This window comes from Aythya fuligula, chromosome 1, assembly GCF_009819795.1.
Source record: "Aythya fuligula isolate bAytFul2 chromosome 1, bAytFul2.pri, whole genome shotgun sequence".
In the NCBI taxonomy this organism is placed as follows: Eukaryota; Metazoa; Chordata; class Aves; order Anseriformes; family Anatidae; genus Aythya; species Aythya fuligula.
This window is the reverse complement of record NC_045559.1, coordinates 118,879,410-118,896,447: the sequence shown is the minus strand read 5'-3', so window position 1 is coordinate 118,896,447 and position 17,038 is coordinate 118,879,410. Positions and strand designations below refer to the sequence as shown.

General features: G+C 43.2%; 1 protein-coding gene across 1 annotated transcript in view; it reads left to right on the top strand.

Annotated features, from left to right (window-relative positions):
- The first annotated feature begins 306 nt into the window (after nucleotides 1-306).
- Nucleotides 307-17,038, top strand: part of LANCL3 (LanC like 3) — a 29,988-nt gene continuing 13,256 nt past the window's right edge. The window contains exon 1 of the mRNA XM_032195173.1: nucleotides 307-846. Within this exon, the coding sequence (XP_032051064.1) occupies nucleotides 307-846 (540 nt within the window). The remainder of the gene's footprint in view (nucleotides 847-17,038) is intronic.

Here is a 17,038-nt window from a genome sequence, read left to right as displayed (position 1 = left end):
ACCGTGTATTCGCCTCACACAGGAGTGGCCCTGAGCGCCCGCCTCGAGCTTTTCCTTTGCTGGTGGTGGCTTTGTTCGCTTGCTTGTGTTAACCAGCAATCCACCCAGCGCCCGGTCCCCTCATCCCGGGGGGTTGTCCCCCGAAGGACCGCGGGCAGGGGCCCCGCGGGCGATGCCTCCCCAGCGCCCCTGACGGCGGCCGCGTCCCGCCCGCCCCGGCGGCCCCTCGCCGCCTCCCTCGCTCCTCCCTGCCGCGCCGCCGCCTCCCCGCCCGCCGCCTCCCCGCCCGCTGTGCAGAGCCGGGGCATGGCGAGCCAGCGCTGCTTCGCCAACCGCTTCGATGACTACCAGGGGGCGGCGGCGGGGGCGGCGGGGCCGGATGCGGAGGCGGCCGTGCCGCTGGTGACCGCCACCATCGAGCGCATCCTTCGGGAGCTGCCCCCCCTCGGGAGCTGCCAGGGCGGGCTGTACGGCGGGGTGGCCGGCGTGGCCTACATGCTGTACCACGTCGCGCAGTGCCCGCTCTTCGCCCCGTCGCGGGACGCCTACCTGCGGGCGGCTCGCCGCCTGGTGGACGCCTGCCTGCGCGCCCAGGAGCGGGGCGGCGGCGAGGCCGATACCCGCGCCGCCTTCTTGCTGGGCGGCGCCGGTGTCTACGCGGTGGCCGCGCTGGTCTACCGAGCCCTGGGGCTGCCCGACTTCGCCCGGCCGCTGGGCAAGTTTCGGGAGCTGAGCGAGGTGTGCGCCCCGCTCTCCTTCCTCGAGTGCGGCTCCGACGAGCTCTTCGTCGGCCGCGCCGGGTACCTGTGCGCCGCCCTGGTGCTGAAGCAGCGGCTGGGCATGGAGGTAAGGGCCCGGGGAGCGAGCACTGGGGTTCACAGCACCGGGGCTGGGGTCGTCATTGAGAGCGGCGGGGCTGAAGGCTGCCGGGGAGGTGGTTAGCGCGGTGTCTGCGCGGAATTCGTCAGGTTTGGGTCCCTCGCCCCGCGTTAGGTCCGGTCTGTGCTCCCTCTGTCAGTCCCCGGTTGGCGAGTTCGTGTGCTGCTGGCTCTGCTTCCTCCCGGGAGAGCGAGCCGCTGCTAGGAGTAAATACATGCTGCCAGGAGAAGCAGCGCCTGCCCCATCCAGTGCCGGTCATCGCAGCCTGAGCCCGAGGAAATCCATTCAATGGAGGACCGAGGAGGCATGAAGAAAGCTCAGTTGGTTGAATTTTTTGGTTACCTTGAACAGAAATCATTACGGCACTGAGCAATTAACATAGCATGCCAAGCAGATTCTGTCCGAAGAGCCGTAAACGTAGAAATGGTTGTGTTATCCATCAACATATCCAAACTTTTCATTCCAACACCATTTTCGATGAAAGTTTTGTAGGTGTGGCAGGACTGGTCTAAGGGGATGATGGCTCCTCACAGAGCTATAAGCCACCTTTGTAGCTCAGCTTGCACTGGGGGACCGTGTCCCAGTACCTATATCCTATATATCTGGTGTTACTGTGACATACCAGCTCTATGCGGTCGCACCCTGGACCCCACTGCTTCATTTATTTCCCCCTTTTCTTTGTTTTGCACCCTTGAGAGCAATCGCTGAACAGTCCTTGCACTTGGGAGAGCAGGTGCAACCTCCTGAAGCCTTCTAGCGGGTAAAGCAAAGAAGCGGAAAAGCTCTCCCTCTTTGCTTGCTTGCTGAAAAATTATACTTTGCAGCTGGAAAGAGTTAAATTTCCCCACAGGTGTGCACATATGGTGGAATCCCTCTGGCAGGTGAGTTAAGGACAACCGTAGGGGCTCTATTTTGCCATGGTTGCAGTAAGACATAGTCTGTGTCCCCTTGCGGATGTTTTAATCAGTTACTTAAACATCCTTCCGTAGTATTATTTATTCTGTCACCACACTGTAATTTTAAATGTTCAGTGAAAGAAATAAATCAAAATATTTTAAACTGTTAAGTATTAATAAAAGTTTCATTTTTTACTTTTAAATAAAATACTGTACTCCTTAAGTGAGCAAGATGATAATGATCAGTAGCCCGTGTACCCGTGCTTTAGCAAAATTTGGGTGCGCTGATAAAACTTCCCTTCCTAATACAGGGTTATTTTAATTAGTGCATTGCCAAACCGGATCCTGCATCTTTTAACAAATGAGGAGAGGGATGCCCAGAGAGACTGCATGCTTTTTTTTTTTTTTTTTTATCCAAGGTCAAACAGAAGGCCAGGTACATCCCAGAATAGAAGCGACGCCTTGTGATTCTAACTGCTGGAAAATGCTACCTCCTGTAATTTGATTGTGCACGGTCTCACATGGCTCATTGCAGCATGTTTTCTTGTGGCCCACGTTCTTCTTCTGATGCTGCTGCGCAAATATTTCTAACACAAAGTGAAATCCATTCACATTGAAATTTGGCCATTGCTGCCCATATGGGTATTTATTCCTCTGAATAAGTCAAATTGTAACCTACATATGAGAAATCGATTGCCCTTGAAGAAAGGCTTTTTGAGCAAATTTTACAATTACTGTTGTGGGTTTGGTTTTTATCTTTTCCGGGCAGGGCAGGAAGGGGACTGCTTTATTTCAGTCAATACTAATTTAGCTCAGCTGCTGTGCTGTGATGTTTTGGTCCTTGCTAAACTGTTTCAGTGTTTTAAGGCTTCACATATTCTTAAGAAAGTTGACCGACTGTCCTGAAAGGAGCTGTCAGTTGAATAACATTGCCCTCCCGTGAAGAAGGCATTTGCATTCTGCTGGTTTTCAGACTTCTAGGCTAATACAGCATTTTTCCCCAATGAATTAATTGTGAGATTTTGCATGAGTAAGGATTACTCAGGCAAGAATTAAGAGGAACTGACCTTCTTGATGCAGAAGACACCGTGCGTTAGGAAGGATGGTTGTTTTCATCCTTTCTTTAATCTCTATTATGTTGTAATCAGTACTTTGCAGAGAGAGAGAGGTGAAATGTTGTTCCTGCAGAAACAACGTATCATTTGTACAAGCTAGGCATAGATAAGGTGCATGTACTTGAGCAGTCCTTAGCCCCTGTGTTTTCACTGTTAAGGGGAAGTTTTGTTTCTGCTCTGTCTTCGCCAGGTGCCTCTTTTTCTGATGTTTCTAGTGCTGCTTCATTATGTATTCTTTGGGAAATCCGTCAGTTCTTCTTTCAATTCAGCTCACTCGGTCTCTGTTTGCTCGTGCAAACAGCAGTAAGAGACCATTAAAATGGTGGTCTTGCCCCCCTGTTCAGACAGTATTTTATCCTCTCCTCATGGTTTCTCAGCGATGTTTCTGTCCCATTTCATGGCCGATGGAGCATGGTGTGCCTCAGCAGTTGCAGTGCCTCCGGCAATGTCACTGTCAGATGACGGAGGAGAAGGTACAGAAGTTCAAGCGGCTTCTTGCATCACCATCTGCTAGGATGTTACGGCCTTTTAGCGCAGCTCAGGGTTTCTTTCAGTAACTGGCTGGACCGATGGGCCTGACTGACGTTCACTAACTGTGTTGCAGCAACAAAGGCAGTGACCAACAGCACTACATACCACTGCGGAGGCAAAACTGCATCACCACCTGATGGTGTGGTTTCAGTCGAGAAGCAGGAGCAGCAGTTTTGAAAGACATCGTGAGCATCATAAGAGTTTACCCACCACGTGTGGGTAACCTTTCTATCTCTGTAGCAGAGAGGTGCCTCAGGTTCTTTTTCAGACAAATGAGATGCTATGACATGCAGTGCCTGGGAACTGACAGGTCCAGCAAGTGTATTTCTGGGGGAGAATGAAAATTATTTTTCATTCATATCCTCATATTTTTCATTCATATCCTCAGATGTCTCTGGATGCCATTACTTGTTCCTCAGCGTCTTCCTTCTACCTAGCGTTTCAACGCTATTGTATGTTACTTCTCTATTAGAAAAAGAGGAATTATGAGAGGAAGGAGCTTCCTGAATCCTGCCTAGAACATGTTCCTTTAGGACTTTTTAAAGTGCAATGTAAGATTATTCATGCTGAACATGTTGTTTATGAAAGACACTCGATGGATTGGTCTTACAAAGGGGGGATCTGCAAAATACCCACTGAAGAGGTGCACCCCTGAGTTCAAGGTACCTATGTTGGGCTTTTTATCCGACCCATGCCTGAAATGGAAGGGTTGTCCTTTGAGGTGAGATTTTATTCCCTTTCTATACCCATTAAAGTCATCTATGGAAGAATTTGCCTGTTTATCTGAAATGTGGTGTTTGTAATGTTAAACACTGTGATGCTAGCTGGAGCTCTACTGATTTCATTATTTCATTTTACACAGGCCACTACACAGCCAGGATGTCAGATTTTGCCACAGAGGATTTAAATGAGATACCAGTAAAGATTTTTTTTTAAAAAAAGCTTTTGATCCCAGCCATCTTCTTGAAAATGTACATTTTTCTGTCCATGCTTTCCCAAGCCTCACTGGACAGATTTTGCATTAATTTGCTTAAATTGATGAATTTCAACCAGCAGTTGAAAATGGGAGTTTTCTAAAGTAAAAAGTGAAACAAAAGGAATTATTTAAACCTGGATTTGTTTAGAAAGCATTCTGAAATGGTTTGGGTCTACATTTCAGAACCACTCTGTTTCTCTTCAGCAAGGCAACACAAATCTTTATTTTAAGCAGCCTTCAAATCCAGAGATCGGGGCACCTCGATAATGGCCACCAGAAATCAGCTCAACATGGTGGGAGACGAATATCCAATTGTAGAGGTAAAGCAGAAAATTTAGGTTCTAAAATGTTGAATTTCAAGCACGTTGTTTAACTGCCGGTAAATAGTAGTAAAGAGGTTTTGGTGGGGATCCTGCCAGGACAGGAGATTTGATTGATGCAGGTTTGACAGTGCACATACATTTTATGTTCTGTTGCAGAAATACGGATTTCAAAAGCTTATGGCTAAAGAGTGGAAGTAATCTCCCATTGTCTGCTAAAAATAATTTTATACAAAGGCAGTGTCAGATATCTCTGCACTTTTTTGTGCTGTTGGAAAATTGCTTCCCAGAGTAACATCATCTTTTTTGCTGAAATAGCAACCCAAGCTGTAATACTGACATTACAATATTTGTGTTTAATAAAAAAAAAAAACACACATATCCAGAGGAGTTTCTTATATCCAAAATAGATCCTTACTTTGCCATCTTCCTTCAAACTCCTTTAAATTTCAAAATTAACAAAGTTTAAATTTCAAAGTTAGCTTCTAAGCCTTGACAGTTCAGTCATCATGCTCATCATCGCCATGGAGTGCTTTCAGGTCACCCCTTGGAGTCTGTCAGCACCTCTCCTTGGCCTGCAGGAAGCGGAGGTATTGAGTGCACGGTGTCTTTGCCCTCTACAGAGCTGCCTCTGATGTGCTCCTAGCGTGAGTAATGGGGTCTGAGGAGTGAAATAAAGCAATCAGAATGAGGGCGTTTTTCTAGAAAAGGTGCTGTTTCCATTCTGCTGAGTGCATGCAGTGGCTGAATCTCCTGAAGCACCCAGAGCCGCCTAGGGATTTCAATCAGCAAACCAGGGCCAGCAGAGGCACAGGGCTTGGGGTGGAAGCTGGTGATCTGCAAAGTGTGTGTTATGGACAGTTTGTTAGCAGTCTACAAGAAGTTTCTCATGCTCATTGCGTGATATTTTTCAAAATTTTTTATGTTGTATTTTATGTCTATGTCATATATGCTATTATAATTGTGTTTCCACAGAGAGCTATATTTGACATTTACGTTTTTCTCTGTGACAGAGGCTAATAGTGATTTTTTGCCTTTCTTCTGACAAAAGACCAGGAGACACAGTTAATTGCAAGGGTGAGGTATCAGGCAGCACTGAATGACACAGCAGAAGGAGTGTGTGTGGGTAACGTGTGAGGGGGGGAGTATGGAAAGGCAGAGAAACAGTAGAGGCATGGGAAGAAATGACATTTCACAGAAACTGAATGGAGAGGAGAAAAAAGAGTCAATTAAAAATATTAAAAAACAAAGGAGATAAAATACTAGCAAAATGTAAAAACGGAAGTCTGAAGAGGAGTAGAACTCAAAGATGAATGGGGTATAAAAAAACAAGAAATAGCTTGGGCCCTGGAGCAGGGGAGATTTAAATCTGAAAGTAAAACAAAACAAAAAACAAACAAACAAACAAAACCAGTTTATCTGGTAAACTGTTGTGGTTTTGATGGATAATGTACTCAATTTAGAAGACAAGCATACAACGGAAGAGTATGGACAGGGAGAAAATGGATTATGGAGGGGGTCAATGACTAATCACTGCATTAGGTTGAGGAAACATACTTTTTTTGTCTGCGTGGTTTTTGCTTGTCACTCTTCTGTTACTTCATTCTCTTTGCATAAGCACACACACTTACAGAAATAGCTGTCATCTAATTCAGCACTTGCAAATTCAGAACACAACATTATGTCTTATACCATAATTTCTTTCTGTAACGAATAACTGAGATAACTACCTGATGCCTGGAAGCAAATACGGACATGTTCATGGATATTCCTCTATTTGCTTCTAACACTTAAATTCTCTTACTACATGCACATAGTATAATAAATTACTGTGTAACCTGAAGAGTAATTCTGTTAGGAAACCTTATTTACAAGACTAAAGACATAGAAAAATGAAAGACTGAGCTTCTAGTGAGAGAAGAAAGGAGCTCGAGGCTAACAACACCAATGAAGAAGTATCATCCTGTGCACTTTACAGCACTGAGATTAAGGGATAAAATTAAGCCTTGCATTTCTTGATAGTCATTTAATACACGTTGTTAAAATATTAGGTGTGTGTATAAATCACAGTACAGCTGTGCACCACAACTAGCTGGGCTCAGGTATAGAAACCATCCCTTTCTCTCCTTCCTCCACTAAGTCGATAGACCCTCTTCTTTCTGTTAATTAATTTCTCTCCGTTAATTCAGCTGGACAGTCTTAAAATGGACCCAGCACCCTATTGACAGCAGATTGCAGAGCAGGTGTCCTGTGGTTGTGGATGCTCAGCCAGTAAGCCACTACACTCAGCCTTGCCTCCAGGCAGCAGAGGAGCTCTATGTATAAAGGAGCTGGAGGCAATTAAAACATCTGAGTCCCATGGGCCTGCTCTGCTGCTGCAGGAGCATCCTAGCACAGCATCGCGTACGGCATTCGTTAAAAACTGGGGTCTTGTCAGCTAACTTCAATATCCCCTCCCCCCCCCCCCCCCCCCCCCCCCCCCCCCCCCCCTCTTTTCTTTTTAATCAAAATTCAATATATGCAGTCAGGTCACCATTTTTGCTCAGGCATTATGTCAAGATGCCTCTGTCTTGTGTCTGTCATGCAGTTCTTTGACTATTGACAAGAATGAGATTAAGCACTGTGTGATGTTGTGTAACCTTCTGTCCACTCCGTTATGGCAGAGCTCAGCTAAATACAGTCAAAACCAATTATTCCTTATCTACGTTGTAGGATTATTTTCAAGTGATAGTGAGCTGCTTAATTTTTTTCAAGGAGTAGGAAGGCAAAATAATTGAAATAGGTATTTCGTTCCAGGCAAACATGATCAGAAGTATCTTAATAGCAGTCCAAGCTGTTGCTGAGTCATTTCGTGTTTCTCAGATCGGTGTATTTTGATGTGTGAGAGCAGAAACATAAATCTATTTTTGCCACAGTTTGGCATTCCTGAATTCTTCATTTTAAAGGCTTAATATCTCTTGTAGAAGACCGGTGTAGCACGAGTGAGATGGAATGGATATCAGCATTGAATGACCCAGGAAAAAAGAATTATGCCAGATAGAGACACCCAGTTGTCCAAGGCATTTGGTTATTTTGTGTGGCTAATTCTTTTCTTCACAGAATACTTCTGTCCTCTCATTGGTGCATTTTTATTTATTTTTTATTTCATGTAGAATAATAAATTGTTAGTAATGTAATTGGGGATGGTGAGTTGGGAGCGTACTCATCCAATTCAGATTTCAGTGTCAGGGAAGTGGAAGCTGCTCTTCCTGACGTGTGTGCCTGGGGCTAGCAGCAGCGTAAGACAGTCTTTTAAGCAGCTCTCCACTGATGAGTCAGTGCATAACTTACTGGAATGTGGTGGGTATTGCAGATTCTGTATGGCAATTTTGCATAATTTGTCTGCTCAGTCCTGACAGTGATAACACAGAACCAAAGAACTGGTGGGGACCTTGAGGGGTGGCTTAGGCTGTCGCCTGGCCCCCAGGCAGGTTTACCTATGCCTGTGTCATTTCTGACAGCCTCTCTCTAACCTGTTCCAAATACCTGATAGTGGTGGAGGTTCTGCAGTCTGCCCTGGCTGTCAGAGGCACTATTTTGTTACCTTGCTTATTGGAAAGTCTAGCCTAAAGCTTAATCTGAGTCTTGCTGTAATTCAAGCCTGATATTCCTTGTCCTCTCCATTGAGAAATACTAAGGAAAGTTTATTCTGCTCCTCTTTACAGCAGCCCTTCATATATTTCAAGAGTGCTTCAATTTCTGCCCTTAATCTTTTCTTCTCTAAACAAACCATCCCGTTCCTCCTAATCTTCCCACGTGCATCATGTTTTCTACACCTCTAGTCATTCCCATGTGCTCTGCCAGACTCCCTCCAGCCTTTCCTGAAGAGTGCCAGAAGCTGGACATGTAGTTCTGGCACAGCTCTTTCTAACCGAGCAGAGATTTAACTTTGTGTTTCTTCCAGGTCGTGCTTCTATTTATACAGCTCAGTAAGGTGTTTGCATCTTGCGCCAGCATGACACTGACTCACATCCATCTCATGACCTGCTATAATCCAGCAGACTTTTAATAGGTTGCTGCTACGTGGATGGGTATTCAGTAGGACCACTGAATAAGCGAAGCAGGTAGGAGGTCAAGTAAAGTCAGGGAATCACCAAGACACAGAAGTTGTGCTGTAATAAGCAAAGTGAGAAGTTTCTTCAACTACAGGGGGGACGTTTCATTAATATCAAATAGATAATCTCTTTTCCTTTGTTCTCTGAACAAAAATGAAAATATGTTACTCAATGCTGTAATACTAGAAGTACCATCACCTATTCAGGGGACATCAGGCAGTGATGGGGTTTCCTTCTGCAAGTATAGTTTTGACAGTATATATCAGAGACCCGTATTAAGTCATTATTTAGTCCACATTAGAAATCAAGGAATAAATGAAATATGAAGAAGTGTCTGGAGTTTAAACTTACTCTGCTCTCGTGATTTGCTTTTGTTGCTAATGTAGATATAAAGTGCCATATCATCTTGCATCTTTTGTCTTTGGTGAGGACTGTTTTGTATATTCTTGGATTCACCAGCAGCATGAGTTGATGGAAATCTATCCTTTTATTTGGATAAAAGTTTCTTATAGCTTCATCCAGCATCACCAAAGGTGTTTTGGCTCACCAGAAATGTGTTCTAACAAAAGCAGAGATTGTCTTGTAGTAAAATAATACTGTAGTCGGGTTGGAAGCATCACCCTTGCTGCAGATGTTCATAGTATTTTAAGCTTGCCACTTTCTCTAGGTTCTTCATTTCTTTGGAAAGCTGACTTTGGATCTCTCGGTATTTCTATTTGCAAGCTGTGGAAAGGCTAACTTTACACTTTGTTGTTTCAGTTTTCTCAGGCTAAACCAGAGATAGATTAGTCAAAATTGCATTTATAATAGCAATGGCCCCCAAGATACACATTTCACGCGTACCTGTTTAAATGTGATCAGAAATAAGATAGTCAAATATGTACTAGGTGAAAATTCTTTGCACTAGAACAGCAAAACAAACTTCTTCAGACCCTTTAAGTAAATATTGATTTGTTTGTTCTTGGTCTTGCAGAGCTGAATCAATCATGAGCGTGCTTATGCCAGGCTGCTGTTTGCATACATACACGTTTTTGATAATGCCAGCAAAAATGTCTGGGAATAATGCTTATGTACTTCTACAAATCCAGAAGACAAAATGTAGATGGAGTCATAGTAGGAATGCATTCATATTTTGATTTTGTTCTCTAAGAACTACAGAACTGTTAGCTTATTTTGGTAAACAATATTGTGAGGTAAATGTTAACAAAAACCAACACAGGTAAGATGGTTCAAATTCAGAGTTGAATCTGAAAATCTTTGGAGGGGTAAAATCCCCACAAGTGGCTGAGCAGTGTAATGACATGTATTCACTTATATTTGGATTTGGCTCAGAGGCATAGAGTCACAGCATGGCCAGGACTGGAAGGTGCCTCTGAAGATGTTCTGGTCCAACCCCATGCTCAGAGCAGGTTGCTTAGAGCTATGTCCAGCTGGATTTTGAAGATCTCCAGAGATGGGAGACTCCACAGCGTTTCTGGGCAACCTGTTCCTGTGTTTGACCACCCTCACAGCAGAAAAGCTCTCTCTTGTATTTTGGCAGAATTTTCTGCCACTGGGTACCACTGGGAAGAGCCTGGCTCTGCCTTCCCTACTGCCTCCCCTCAGGTGTTTACACCCATTGATAAGATCTCCTTTGAGCCTTCTCTTCTTTAGGCTAAATAATCCCTGAGCTAGTATGTGGAAAGCACCTGTTGAGGGGCAGAAAAATTGAATTTTAAGTACAAATTGCAGTCATTCCTGCCTCTTTCCCCACTACCAGGTTCTCATCACTATTGCACCTACTCTGACTTCCTCTATGGACTTCGATGGGCAAAGCCTTGCAGTTTCTTCAGTCATGTCCAATCCCCTGCAGCTGTCAGCAGGGAAGATCCTGCGTGAAGTCCAAAAAGGTCAAAAAGAGCCATTCAGCACCACAAGCTGCCACGCAGCCTTTAATACCAGTTGCGTCCCTCCTTGTCAATCTCAGCTGTATCAAGGAAAGACAAACTCTTCTGCCAGCAGCTAAATATTAAGGTTGACAAAATTATTATCAGTTCTTCCAGGTAATTGAGCAGAAATAGCTGCCCAGGCCGTCCTCTCTCATGTCACACAGTTACTCTATAGAGCTGCAGAGAATAATCATGTAAAACGGCGAATCTGGTGGCAGAGAAGTGTGGCACTGAGTGCTCCCAGGGCAGCGATCACACAATGTAGCCTGTGGCATGAGTTAATAGTGATTGCCATTAGTTAACTACACAGCGCTTTGAGATCTTCAAATGCAAGGTAACAGCTAAGTGCAGGGAGTGCTTGTTAATTTTTGTTGGCGGTGGGATGGTTTGCCTTACGGCTGCTGATCCTCATACTCTTTTCCTGGTGAAGTTTGAACCACATCCATGTCTTGCGGCACAGCAGAGTTGTACTCCCAGAGTGTGCAGTACGTGCAGACACAACAGAGAAGAAGTTGCACAAAGGGAAAATTCGTAGCATTTCCTAATTTTATTACAGCATCAAATGGCAACCTTTTAACAAGGAGAAAAATGCAGATGGTGGTCTCGTTACTTCCCAGCTTAGTTATGTTTTTGAAGAGCATGGTATTCCACACTTCCTCAGAGTAATCCCATGACCCTCACTCTGCCCTTCAAGCGTAGCAGTATTGAATTAGAAGCAATTGGCTGTATCTGATGTATGGCCAGAATTGCATTTGGATTTGTGGGCATATTGCCAGGAAATGCCACTGGAAGCTCTTAGGCTACTGTCTTTTATTTCAGAGCTGTCTTGTCAATGTGCCTGGGAAAATCTGGGAGCCAGCACGGAGATCACCAGGACTTTTACTACCTCAGTCAGCTCCTATGGTCTGAGAGCAGGGCAAAATTCAGATGACTCAGAGGACTTGATCACCTTCATCTGGTTTTCCTCCATTACATTGTCAGCATTCTTCTTGTAGTTTCAGCTGATACTTCTACTCAGCGGCTTACTGGCATGGCACAAATTGCAGATCATCACAGAAAGTAAAAGTGGCGTGAGGCCAGCGTGGAGTTCTCTAGAATTACCTTTGCTTGAAAGCACCGCTGATGCTGCTTTGAAGCGATCCATTTATGCTTCAATTAGCCAGTGAATTATCCTATTGTGTGATTTAACTCATTTAACTAATTTTGCAGGTAGCAGTGTTTTTCCTCAACAGCAAATATTTAGACATACTTCTAGATGTCGCATGCCTCATAAATATCTACATAACTGGACTATGCGTGTAAAGCAGCATGACTCAGAAGAATAAAGAGGTCTTGTGAGACAAACAAGATCTCTTGTTGTAAATAACAGAATTATAAAATTAGTGGCTGATGAAAGAGCAGTAGCCAATACCCTGTTTGCATTTGAATAAAGGTTTTGATACAGTGTCAAATATAATCATCCTTGAAAACTTAATATATGCTGACTTGGATGGGGACATTGAAAATTTAGAGTTGGCTGAAAGACCACAAGCAAAGCTAATCATAAATGCTAATAAAAGGCTGATGTAGGAACCAGCCTTATGTATTATCTTCATTAATGATCCAGAAGAGGCAGCTTACCGGATAAGAATTGCTTTGGCTCCTAAACTGACAGAAGTGCCAAATACTGTATGCAGGAAGAAGGAAGGTATGAAAACAGTTCAAGAGATTTAAAAAATGAGCTAAAAGAAGGTTTATTTTTAGCAGTACAAGTACATGTATCTGGGGAGAATTATCTGTAATACTTATCCTCTCTGCTAGGAAGAAGCTGAGATTGAAGTAAGCTGAACATGACAGGGCTTGAGTTACTCGTGTACTCAGTTGAAGTGGTTGTGTTGGCATACTGTCTGCACGGCTGTCGCATCTCCGTTTGTACATCTGGATGAAACTGTGTAGCACTTTTGTGTAAATCAACATCATGTTGCTTTGCATTTATTCTGCATAGGAATGAACAACTAGTACAAGTGAAAAGTCATAACCAGTCCTAACAGAGGTGAACACAGTAGGGCATCAGGAAGGCCAGTGCAATTTTGGACTGCCCACACAGATTTACCACCCTACAGAGGCATTATGGGTTTGCTCCTTGTGATTCTATGGGCCTTCCCATTGCCTAAAACCCACTCTGGATGCCAAGACCCAAAAGTTTTGTAGTCAGAACTTTCCTCTGCTGCTGACTAAGGTTGGATGTGCCTAAATGTGCAAGGCACCCAGTTTATGTGCTTAAACTCTCCTGGGCATCTTTTGATAGGCATACAAACCCCAAGTGCTGCACTGAGGGGCACTTCAGCCCTGACAGAATTTATCAGCCACTGCATCACTGACAGTCCGTGCAGCTCTAGTACAGATTTACAGTGCTGTCTTTTCTCCATGGTGTTAAAGCACCAGCTTCCAGTTGCCCTCACACAGTAGTGGCATTGTGCATTCAGTCTCACCTGCTGTAACTACATCCTCTCCTCTCCATCCTCCAAAGGAGGCTGTTGGGCTGCTGCCCTGAACAGCAGCTAGGGCACACATCCCACCTAGCTCCTGTCTCCTCGTTGCAGTGTATCCCAATGTGCAAGAGGTGCTCTTCTCACAGAAACCCAGGTAGGGTCTGGCCTGGTGTGGGGTAAAAGCAAACTAAGCATCTTACCTTTTCCCACTAGCAAGGGCAGGATGCAATCATCTCTGGTCACCCTTACAGGTTTTAAGACCAAATTGGACTCGGAGGAAATCACAGTCTGAGTGGAGGCTGTAGTCTCTTCCTTCCTATACAGAATGACCTTGAGATTTCATCACTAACTTCAAATTCACATCCCTTCTTTTTCTGACATGGTGCACGAATTGAAGCTGACACCTCTAAGCTGAGTGTGCTGATTGCTAGAGCAAGTATCCCTTATTGCAGCTCTGATTGAAATTACTTATCTAAAGTAGTCAGATATTCTTTAGGGCAGTGCTTGGAGGGAAATGCCCTGAACTCCAGCTTCCAAAGTCATTCTGTGTCCCAGTCTCCCAAAGTGTAAGTGCAGAGAGAATCTGTTCCTGCATGGCAGAGGCACACTAATTGCAGAAGAGCTTTGAGCAACAGTTTGCAAACTGTGTTACGTACAGCACAACATGGACATTGTCCAAGCAGTCAAATGCTTCCTCTTGCTTGCAGTGAGGAGCTGGCAACATTTTCATGGGAGTACACAAACGTTTTTTTTTCTCTTCAGGATTTTTTTCTAGTGATCCATCTGGTTTGATGTCTTGTACCAGTACTAGGTGGCTCAGAGTAGATGAACAAATCATTGTGGAAGGCAATTTTGAAATATGTTGCCTGTAACATTACTAACCTGCATTTTGTCAGAACTGGCTTTATGCTCTGAAGCACAAGGATTTACCTTTCTTTTAACATTGTTGTGTTGAGTTCAGAGAGTTGATTCCCTGAAGTAGCCCTGTAACAGCTATCAGGCCTAAATGTTCTTACAGCGTAAGATTTGATTATATGAAATGTGATAAAATGTTTATTTAAACAATATTCCAAAGAACTGTCATTTAATTCAGTCGGAGGGGTGGGGCACTCCTTGCAGGTAACCAAAAAAATCTGTGAAAAAAAATTACCCCCTTAGTTACAGAGCAGTTCAGTGAGTTTGTTAAATCCACAGTACATGTGGACTCAGCTAAATTTGGCAGGAATAAATTCCCTAGCTTATTTGAATCTTAGGGGAACAGAGAAATATTTAGTCTTTTAATTTGCTGGTTATCATAAGCTATAATGTTTTTTTTTTTCTTATGCTGAAAGATAAAATAACTTCTTGTGTTCTTTATCACATTAATTACATCCTGTCCAGAAAATGAACGACAGCCTTTTGAGCTTCACTTCTTAGAAGAATCTCTTATTTGTCTCTAAAATATGTTTCTGCTTGATATATATACATGTATTTTTGATAGTGAGAGAACAGACGTGGAAAAATACCAGGAGAAAGAACTGAGCAGTGGCTGATAAAGTAGCTTTTTCATAACTATTTCAGTATTTCATGCTTCTTAACAGTTTTTGTTTGCTTTTTACAGTGATGCAGTACACTTAGGAGAGATTTTAACCAAGCAGTTCACAGCACTATGGAAACTGTCACATATAGCTTCAGACCTACTCTTCCGTGACTATAAGAGTTTTTAGGTCAAGGACGCCTCTAAGGTATTAAACTGTTACCACTGTGCAGGTATTATGCAGCCACTATTATGGCGTTTCGTGCATCCATACGTAGCATCTTAATATGTAAAACCAAGCTTTCCTTTGTTGTAAATGAAAAATAAAATAAAATTGAAAGCATTGCACTTGGGAGCCTTTAACTGTGGCTGCAACCGTGTTCTCTTTCTTGAACCTTAATTTGAAACAGATGAAAAAAATAATATTATTGTGCTCTTTTGTGCTTCTGTAGATCACCTCTGTAAATTTAGCACAGTAACAAGCCATAAAGTCTTCTATGGGTAGTTTGCCAAATGCTACCTTCTGTAGCAGAATTCATTAGCAATGAGCACTATTGGTTGTGAGTCGGGAGCAAAATAATTGGTGTTTTGGTTGGGGCAGAAGAGTATGAAATGGAGTGCTCTGCTTTAGTAGCTCTGTCCTCTGAGCTACTAGCCTCTCGCATGACTTTTTTTTTTCTGGGGGGGAGGAATTCTGCCACAAGAAGTTGAGGAGGCCTATCTGTTCTCCACTCCATTCACTAAGCCTGTGCATGAAGTATGTTCACTTGTATAGAAGGAGGGCCCAAACATTTGAATTGGGAATGGATTAGGAGTTGATCCCTGGGGAAGGTAAGAGGACTATATGAAGATGAAAGGTGAGGAATTCAGTGCCTTTAACACAAAGAGAAAAAAACATTAGGCTGAATAATAATTTATAGTATGAAGTCTCCATCTTCCCGTGTTTCAAATGTACACAGCATTTTTTGTGAGTTGCAACCATGTAAACAAAGCTAAACAAAACACCGAGGAAGACAAAAAAGAAACAAGGAGGAACGAGTAATTTTTAATATCCAGCAGCATGCTTCATATTCATAAATAACTGCATGTGCAGTTGCTTACTTGTTATATTCGATTATTTGAAAAGTGATAAAATGTTTTTGACAGGTGTACTCCAGACCCAATCCTATAGTCCTACAGAAAAAAATTCCCCCTGGAAAACAGTGGAAGTTTGACCTTTGCACTATAATCATAGCTGCATCTGCAAACCAAGACCTAACATAATAGTTCAAATGGCAAATAAATTCCTGCTGTTGAACTGCATATTGAATGAGATCAGATAGGTGTAATGTCCAATATAAGTATCCATTTCGATGCTGGGTATAGAAGCTGCAATCTTTCATTTTACTGCTAGGTTTTTAGTTCCTTAAAGTATTTGCAGTAGCTTTACAGCAAGAGTGTAAGGCTCTGTCTGCCTCAGCAGAAAATGCAGACTATATATTGGAATTCTAGCTGCAATGGGGTGGTGACTCATGCCTAAGCAGAAGTTATTAAGCTTCTTTCATTTAAGTAAGGGAGAAGGTATAATGTCCTGCCTGTCACAGGAAACAATGTCCTTGAGTATATTTGACACAAAGTAAAGCTTTTCCAGGAGTTCCAGCGAGAACTGCTGTTCATACATGTATCTTTAGTCAACAGAGGCTTAGCTTGTACACAACCTTGAATTGAAGAAAAAGTGTCGAAAAGATAACTATTTTTTTATTGCATATAAGCCACGCACTCTGCATTGGTGTAGAGCAGTGTACAAGAAAGCATCTGCCTAGTAACTTCCCTCCAAACTGCCGAAAAGGAGAGTAGGATCAAATCCTTGAAGCGTTGTGTGTTTGCTCAGCTATATCTGTTGGGATTCTCTATTCACCTTCTGCCAGCAAGGTCAGCGTTTTACTCTGTCAAGTAAGCCGTATTCCTGTAGTCTCAGTCTTTAAAGGCTGCCTCGGGCAAAATTATTATCATTCTCAACAAACTGAGAGCCTGCCCAGTAGTTTTATTGGTATGACATGGAACAACAATAGTTTAGAAGATTAATTATATGGCATAGAAACTCTAGTGTATTGACCTGGTTGCTAATTGAATTATTGGACTCCATACCCAGGGTCATGAAATTACTCCATTTTTCAGACTGTTAGATAATAGGTGAACTGGAAAAACCTCCAGCATTTCTTGCCAAGAGCAACGCCCTCCAAGTCAAAACCCATTCAGGTCCATGAGGACTTTGATATTAAAAGCAATATGAATGATCTAATAGGTGAAATGACTTTGGCAAAATGAAAAAA